Source organism: Hyla sarda, chromosome 1 (assembly GCF_029499605.1).
Source record: "Hyla sarda isolate aHylSar1 chromosome 1, aHylSar1.hap1, whole genome shotgun sequence".
Classification (NCBI taxonomy): Eukaryota; Metazoa; Chordata; class Amphibia; order Anura; family Hylidae; genus Hyla; species Hyla sarda.
The window spans coordinates 242,632,357-242,641,121 of record NC_079189.1 but is presented as its reverse complement, the minus strand read 5'-3'; the positions used below and the strand labels follow the sequence as shown (position 1 = coordinate 242,641,121).

Genomic DNA, 8,765 nt, shown 5'->3' with positions numbered 1-8,765 from the left:
GGTGCCGCAGCTTTTGGGATATAAAGGAAAGTGTCATTTTTAACTCACTGTAAATTTCCTTTCCTTTAGTCTAAAGCAGCAGCACATATTTCCCACCCACTAAAACTGGTATACAACAGAAGGTAGACAAATTTTCTGGTACCCAAATTGGCATTTCTGGGGCTATTGTAATACTTCACCTTTGTCACATTACTAATGATCTTAACTGTATGTCTGTTCAAAGATCTTGAAGTCAAAGGTGAAGAAAAATCTCTTTTCACTGCATTTAATAATAGCCAAACACAGGCAACTGTAAAATTATTTTATTTTTTTATTGCTTCTTTCTCCCGACATGCTGGCTTGCCAAGGACACAGATTGTAGTTATAAATTTACAGCAGTAACATGGCTACAATGCAGCTTCAAGGTTACACAATATCCATTTGTCTTAATAAAAAGAATACACAAAATACTATAAAAAAAAAAAAGAGTGGTAATCATGAAGGCTTAGAAGTTTGTTTATTTAAATTTGTGCAAAATACAAGTAGTGAGAAAGTCCTGAACTTTAGGCATCCACTGTACTGTTTTCCTGGGCACTGGAGGTCTGGGGTGCATCCTGAATTGAAGATGTGAATAATTTACCTAGAAGAAAACAAAAATGTGGTTAGAGGTTTGCAAACGATAGTACTCTGGCTTTCATGCAATGGTCGTTCGTTTTTGGTCATTGTTATTGTCATGTGTACAGGCGTTTGAAGACTATAATTGTGTTTATCACTCATACAACTCTCCCATAATGCCTGGAACCTCCTGCACCAAGATGAGTGCTATTAGTGCTTTTAGAAAGATGCATAAAAAGTTGTCAAAAAATGGCTTCTACACTGGGACAAGCTATAAAGCTGCCAACCCAGCTTGAGTGCCAAAAAGGCAATGCTTCACTGGGCAAAAGAGCGCAAACACTGGAACACTGAGCAGTGGAAAAACATTGTTTGGTCAGATGAATTAAGGAGCACAACAGCAAGTTTTTCTTGCTTCCCTAGTCTTCACAGTCCCCAGCCTTTAAGAGCCTTTGAAGGATAAGGCAGAACAGGCATGTCAGTACCTGTCTGGATGGGCCAATATTCATACAGTACAACACCTAGTGGAATCCATACCATGAAAAATTGCTGCGGTCATATAGTCCAAAAGATGTCCAATATGCTACTAAGAACAACCACTTTACATACACTAAGGGGGAGATTTATGAAAACGTGTAGGGGAAGAGTGGTGCAGTTGCCCATGGCAACCAGATTGCTTCTTTCATTTTTAAAGAGACATGTGAAAATGAAATAAGCAATTGTTTCCATGGGCAACTGCACCACTTTTCCTTTGCACAGTTTGATAAATCTTCCACTAAATTGCTACGTAATTGAAGGTGAACTATATGCAAGAAATACCCATGTCTGGTAAAGAAGCACATTCCTGCCACTCTTTACTAGGGATGCCCAGATACAATTTTTTTATGACTCCAGGATGACCACGTTTCTAACACTGCTTACAACGCACACTAAAGGCGGGCCACTGCAATAATGCACAATGCCTTCTCCCCCTGCTGTCACTGCTCCATTCATGCAGTTAGACTGAAGCAAGAAGGAATAGTCATGATGGGGAGAGGTGACATCAGCCGGAGTGGGCAGGGGGCAGGAGAAAGCGCTGCTCATAAAGCAGTGGCTGCCTCCATTGCACAGAACAAAAGGGTGATTTTTTTTTATTGGGGAGGGGTTTTTATATGATTTTAGACACTATTTTTTTCATTTATTTTTAATTTTCTTAGTCCCCATAGGGGACTTTAACATGTAATCATTAGACTGAATTCACTCTTCAATGCCAACATATAGCATTGAACAGTAAGATCAGCACTCCATTGATACAGCCTGGCCCTCCCAGACTGCATCACTTGAGAGTCGAGCAGGTGGCTGGAGGGATGTGAGGGGACCCTCCGCCTTGTTAGCCAACCGAACCCCCACTATGTTGCGGGGGTCCACTGAGCCGCCTGAGCTAGCCAGGAAGGATCATTTATTCCTTTAGACATTGTGATCAACTTTGAGCAGTGAGTGTCCGGCGACAGGGCGTACATTCAAGTTCCGATGGGTTAAGTCCTGGCCGGCAAGGGCGTACCTTTTTTTAACTGTTGCCAGAAAGTTCAACATATTTGTAAATTACTTATCAGCTGCTGTATGCTCCACAGAAAGTTATTTTCTTTTTTAATTTCCTTTCTGTCTGACTACAGTGCTCTCTGCTGACACTTCTGTCCATTTTAGGAGCTGTCCAGAGCAGGAAAGTTTTGCTATGGGGATTTGCTCCTACTTCGGACAGTTCCTAAAAAGTAATTACCCACCTTTAGGGGATTGGCCCCTCGCGGGGAAAACCATTTGCTAGTGACACCCCCCCCCCCTTAAAATAATATCTTTATTGATTTATATTTTAAAATATAACCCACACAACTGTTTAAAATTCCAGCAGCCATTAGGTGGTATTTATCTGGAGAGTTGATACCACTCTCTATGTCGGGACACTTGTTCAGCCCGGGATAGTGCTTATAGTCTGTGTTCTTATTCTACAGAACACAATTGCACCTAATGCCAAGTCCCTATTATAATTATTAAAGACCACCTTTATGCCCGCTGTATTAAAACCTGTAACTACTAGCCTCTCTGACTAATCAGCTTTGTTAAGGGTAGCGAGGCTAATGCGTTCACAAACAGTCTGTCTCTCTTATAATCTTCTATTGGTGTCACTTCCATCCTTATTCCACCAATCAGTGTGTCCCACGCAGTACATCACTTCTCTTGCGTGAACTGCAGTGACCAATCCAAAGATTTCACATCCTGCTGTCCCACCTGAAAGGTAAATAGTACCTACCTTTTATTTCTTGTGAAACTAAGGAAATGTTGAATGCTCCTGTCACCGAAACATAACTAGAAGCCACTGTTAAAGCATAACTGCAATCATGCACCCGCAGCAGGATCTCTATTTAAATCTCCTGCAGGATATGGATGTGCCTGAAGTCCCATCAAATCAATGTGACTTCAGTCAAATCCATATACTGATCGCTGTAGTTTTGGGGCAAGTCTCAGGCTACAAAGTTGCAAAAGATTTGAACAGATATCCTGCCACCGCAGCGTGATTACAGTTATGCTTTAAGCTCTTAAAAGCTGGCAATGCCCTAGGTCAGGATGGGTTCTTGGCCCAGTATTATAAGAAAACGAATAATAATCTTTCCGCTCACATGATTTGCTATTGTAATTCTTTACTTCAAGGCTCACCTATGCTCATAGACTTTCTAGATGTTACAATTGTTTTCTTCTATTTAATAAAATACTGATCTCATTTCAATTTAGACACTAAATTGTTTACAGCTATTTTAGCTAACAGATTAAATTTGTTGCCTTCTGGTCTTATTGAATTAGATCAAGTGAGTTTTATACCTGGCTGCCAAGCCCCTGATATTAGGAGAATTCTTTACCTCACCAAATAGGCGGGTAAATCAACTGTCTGTTTCTAACGAGAGTAACTCTTTAAAGGGAAAATACTTTTTTCCATTTAATACTTCCTTAAAAATTAAGCATTTTACTAATATATGTTAGCCATCAATTTTTTTTAATAAAGATGTAAAAAGGGTTTAAAAAAATGGCCACTAGGGGTCTCTGTCTTTTTAATTTCGTAAACGAACCCTGAAAATCCAGCTTTTTTTTTTTTTTTTTTTTTTTTTTTAACAGACCAAAAAATCTAAAAGGAAGGAATGTATGGTTATCTCCATTCTGTTCCTGAGTAAGGACAAGAGGCAGATAGCTTGCAGTGTTTAAGAAGAGAATCATTTACATGCAAGTGCAAAGCAATACAATGTGCAAAATTATTATTTATATGCAAAATGGTTTCTCTTTGGTCATTTTATGAACTTTTTTCTTGTGTATTTGCACTGTATTTTGTGGTTCCACATGGCTGCATTAGGGTTATAAAAAGCATGCACTTTGGTCACAAAGCTGTGAAAATGTAAAAAGGTTTATTTTTGTGGCACACAATGCAAGTTTTTCTTCTGTCCTTGCACCATATATTTTCACATGGCTGCATTAGAGTTCTAGAGCATGCATTTAGGTAGAAAACTTTGCAAATGTAAAAATGTTCGTGCAGACCTCATGACAGGGGAGATGGGGGAGGAGCTAATCATGCTCCAGGGGAAACACCCCCTGCCTCCCAGAGAAATTCAGAAAGACTCCTCACAATAATGCATAGATCAAAATTATTATGCATACAGGTCTTAGTGCACATTACTACACTGAGTTAAGCATTTAAGAATTTTTTACATTTTCTTAATAATGTCAGTAACGTTTTAAGAGTAGGGTAACACACAGTCGCTTTGTGACTGCTGGCAACACATCCACAGTTTCAAATACTCAGTGGTTGTGTTGCCGGCAGTCACAAAGTGACTGCAGAGTAAGCTACAGGGAGCTCACTCTGCAGTCACTCTGTAAATGTCAGCAGCACATCCGCAACATCAAATACGCTGCAGATACCCTATGTGTGACCCTACCCTTAAAAAAGAAACAGACAGTCAGTTCACCCACCTGTGTGTGACCTAATACTTCATTTACACAGAAGTATTTTTTTACTTTTAAAAAAAAGGTAAGCTTTAAACACCCCTCCTAGGTCTAAAGTTCTTTCTATTATATATGTTAATTTACTTCTCCCACCTGCTGACCAAAGATCTTTTATGTCAAAATGAGAGGAAGATTTCCTTGTTTCTGTCTCATTGGCATGCCTGTTGTGAACAATTAAGTAAAGGCAGTTGGCACATTTTATTAAAGGACATCTGTAAGTTTCCCTGTTTTTGTTTTAGAGGATGTTCCAAGGCACCATGTATCCTTTAAGTGGCCTTGTCCACTAGTGGCTTCCTTGTGGTGTGAAGTAAGATCTACAGTCATGGCCGTAAATGTTGGCACCTCTGAAATTTTTCAAGAAACTGAAGGATTTCAGTAACACATGTTTTGCTAAACACATGTTTATTCCCTTTGTGTGTATCGGAACTAAACCAAAAAAAGGAGGGGAAAAAACCCCAAATTGGACATAATGTCACACCAAACTCAAAAAATGGGCTGTACAAAATTATTGGCACCTTTCAAAATTGTGGATAAATAATATTGTTTCAAGCATGTGATGATCCTTTAAACTCACCTGGGGCAAGTAACAGGTGTGGGCAATATAAAAATCACACCTGAAAGCAGATAAAAAGGAGAGTAGTTCACTTGGCCATGCTTAGTGCAAAGACAATGCAAAGACTAACAGAAAGAGGAGAAGAGAACAGTCTATGGACTTGAGAACCAAAATTGTGGAAAAATATCAACAATCTCAAGGTTACAAGTCCATCTCCAGAGATCTAGATTTGCCTTTGTCCACAGTGCGCAACATTATCAAGAAGTTTGCAACCCATGGTACTGTAGCTAATCTCTTTGGGCATGGACGGAAGAGAAAAATTGATGAAAGGTGTCAACGCAGGATACTCCGGATGGTGGATAAGCAGCCCCAAACAAGTTCCAAAGATATTCAAGCTGTCCTGCAGGCTCAGGGAGCATTAGTGTCAGAGCGAACTATCCGTCGACATTTAAATGAAATGAAACACTATGGCAGGAGACCCAGGAGGACCCCACTGCTGACACAGAGACATAAAAAAGCAAGACTACATTTTGCCAAAATGAACTTGAGTAAGCCAAAATCTTTCTGGGAAAAAGTCTTGTGGACAGATGAGACCAAGATTTTTGGTAAAGCATATCATTCTACTGTTTACCAAAAACAGAATGAAGCCTACAAAGAAAAGAAGACAGTACCTACAGTGAAATATGGTGAAGGTTTAAGGATGTTTGGGGGATGTTTTGCTGCCTCTGGCACTGGGAGCCTTGACTGTGTGCAAGGCATCATGAAATCTGAGGAATACCAATGGATTTTGGGTCGCACTGTACAGCCCAGAAACAGAAAGCTGGGTTTGCGTCTAACATTCCGGCTGAGAGGTGTAAGAAGCTTATTGATTATTATAGGGAGCGACTTATTTCAGTTATTCTTTCCAAAGGGTGTGCAACCAAATATTAAGTTAAGGGTGCCAATAATTTTGTGCAGCCCATTTTTGGAGTTTGGTGTGACATTATGTCCCTTTTTTGGTTTAGTTCCAATACACACAAAGGGAATAAACATGTGTATAGCAAAACCTGTGTTACTTCAATCCTTTTCTGTAAGAAATACTTAATTTTCTTGAAAAATTTCAGGGGCGCCAACATTTACGTCCATGACTGTATGTTCCCTGTGGTTATCAGATATACCTGTCCTAACAACTCTTATTTCCTTTTTGATGACAAATGATTATGTATGCCGACCCTTTATTCATATTGCTCCAGTTTATCTAATTGAAGACAAGAATACACATAGCCCATCAATTGAAATATTCTACATTACTGCTCTCAACGATTATAGCTAGATTAATTAACTCTTGTTCAAGATAGTAGCACTGAGGGGATAGGTCATAGAAATGTGACAGCCCTGGATATCTTATTCCTAGGTCTCCAAGGTGAGCTTTTTTTGTGCTTTGTGCTTTTCTGTGATTTTGTTCAGTTTCTTCTTGGTACTTTTTACAGCTTCTCTGTGCTTTTGGGATGAAGCACTTTAACCCGTACAGGACCCAGGGCATATGGATACTCCCTGTGTACCTGGGTCTTAAGGACCCAGGGCGTACAGGTACGCCCGTGGGAATTCCGGTCCCCGCCGTGCGGGGACCGGACCAGGGTGACTGCTGATATCGAATTCACACTTGCGATTTGCGCGATTACAGGTCTATGGTGACCCCGTGACCCGGAATATAAAGGGGATCGCGGTTGTCCAAGACACTGACGATCCCCCTGAAGGGATAGGAGTGAGGTGGCAGGGATGCCACCCCTCCTATCCCTGCTATTGGTCATATAGACGCGACGACCAATAGCAGATTGGGGGCGGGGGGGGGGGGGGAGTTTACTTTCGTTTTCCCCGTTCTGCCCACCCACAATCACTTACCGATCTGCGGAGGCTGCGGGCGACGGTGATCGGCGGGCGGCGATGTCGTGCGGCTAGCTCCTTGGATTCTACGGAAGCCTGTGAGTTGCCTAGCAACATCTGGAGGGCTACAGTTTGAGACCACTATTCAGTAGTCTCTAACTGTAGCCCTCCAGATGTTGCAAAACTACAACTACCAGCATGCCCAGACAGCTATTGGGCATGCTAGGAGTTGTAGTTTTGCAACAGCTGGAGGTCTACAGTTTAGAGACCACTGCACAGTGATCTCCAAACTGTGGCCCTCTAGATCTTGCAAAACTACAACTCCTATCATGTTCACACAGCAGTTTGCTGTCTGGCCATCCAGATGTTGCAAAGCTACAAATCCCAGCATGCACACAGTTTAGAGATCACTGTGCACTGGTCTCTAAATTGTAGCCCTCCAGATGTTGCAAAACTGCAAATCCCAGCATGCCCAAACAGCTGTCTCAGCATGCTGGGAGTTATAGTTGCGTACCTCCAGCTGTTGCATAACTATATCTCCCAGCATGCCCTTCGGCGATCAGTACATGCTGGGAGTTGTAGTTTTGCAACAGCTGGAGACACACTGGTTGGAAAATACTGAGTTTGGTTGGAAAACCTTCAGTTAGGTTCTGTTACCTGTGTGCCTCCAGCTGTTGCAAAAGTACAACTCCCAGCATGCACGGTCTGTCAGTACATGCTGGGAGTTGTAATTTTGAAACAGCTGGAGGTTTGCCCCCCCATGTGAACGTACAGGGTACATTCACACGGGCAGGTTTACAGTAAGTTTCCTGCTTGAAGTTTGAGCTGCGGCAAATTTTTCGCCGTAGCGCAAACTCCTAGCGGGAAACTCACCGTAACCCACCAGTGCGAATGTACCCCAAAAACACTACACATAATAAAGGGTAAAACACTACATATACACCCCCTTACACTGTCCCCCCCCCCCCCCAATAAAAATGAAAAACGTATTGTATGGCAGTGTTTCCAAAACGGAGCCTCCAGCTGTTGCAAAACAACAACTCCCAGCATTTCCGGACAGCCACTGACTGTCCAGGCATGTTGGGAGTTTAACAACAGCTGGAGACACCCTGTTTGGGAATTACTGGCATATGTCCACCCCTATGCAATCCCTAATTTAGTCCTCAAATGCGCATGGCGCTCTCTCACTTTGGAGCCCTGTTGTATTTCAAGGAAACAGTTTAGGGCCACATATGGGGTATTTACGTACTTGGGAGAAATTGCACTACAAATTTTGGGGGTCTTTTTCTCCTTTTGCCCCTTATGAAAATGAAAAGTTGGGGGCTACACCAGCTTGTTAGTGTAAAAAAATAAAAATGTTTACACTAACATGCTGGTGTTGCCCCATACTTTTTATTTTCACAAGCGTTAAAAAGGAAAAAAAAAGACCCCCAAAATTTTCAACGCAATTTCTCCTGAGTACGGAAATACCCCATATGTGGGCGTAAAATGCTCTGCGGGCGCACAACAAGGCTCAGGAGTGAGAGTGCACCATGTACATTTGAGGCCTAAATTGGTGATTTGCACAGGGGTGGCTGATTTTACAGCGGTTCTGACATAACGCAAAAAAAGAAATACCCACATGTGACCCCATTTTGGAAACTACACCCCTCACGGAACATAACAAGGGGTATAGTGAGCCTTAACACCCCACAGGTGTTTAATGAAAAAGTTCAAACTTCAAAAGTTCAACTTCAAA

The 8,765-nt window shown here is 41.7% G+C and overlaps 1 protein-coding gene across 1 annotated transcript in view; it reads right to left on the bottom strand.

The window, feature by feature from the left end:
* Window positions 1-297: 297 nt before the first annotated feature.
* Window positions 298-8,765, bottom strand: part of MFSD12 (major facilitator superfamily domain containing 12) — a 153,888-nt gene continuing 145,420 nt past the window's right edge. The window contains exon 10 of the mRNA XM_056569631.1: window positions 298-619. Coding sequence (XP_056425606.1) covers window positions 543-619 — 77 coding nt within the window. The 3' untranslated portion in view covers window positions 298-542. The remainder of the gene's footprint in view (window positions 620-8,765) is intronic.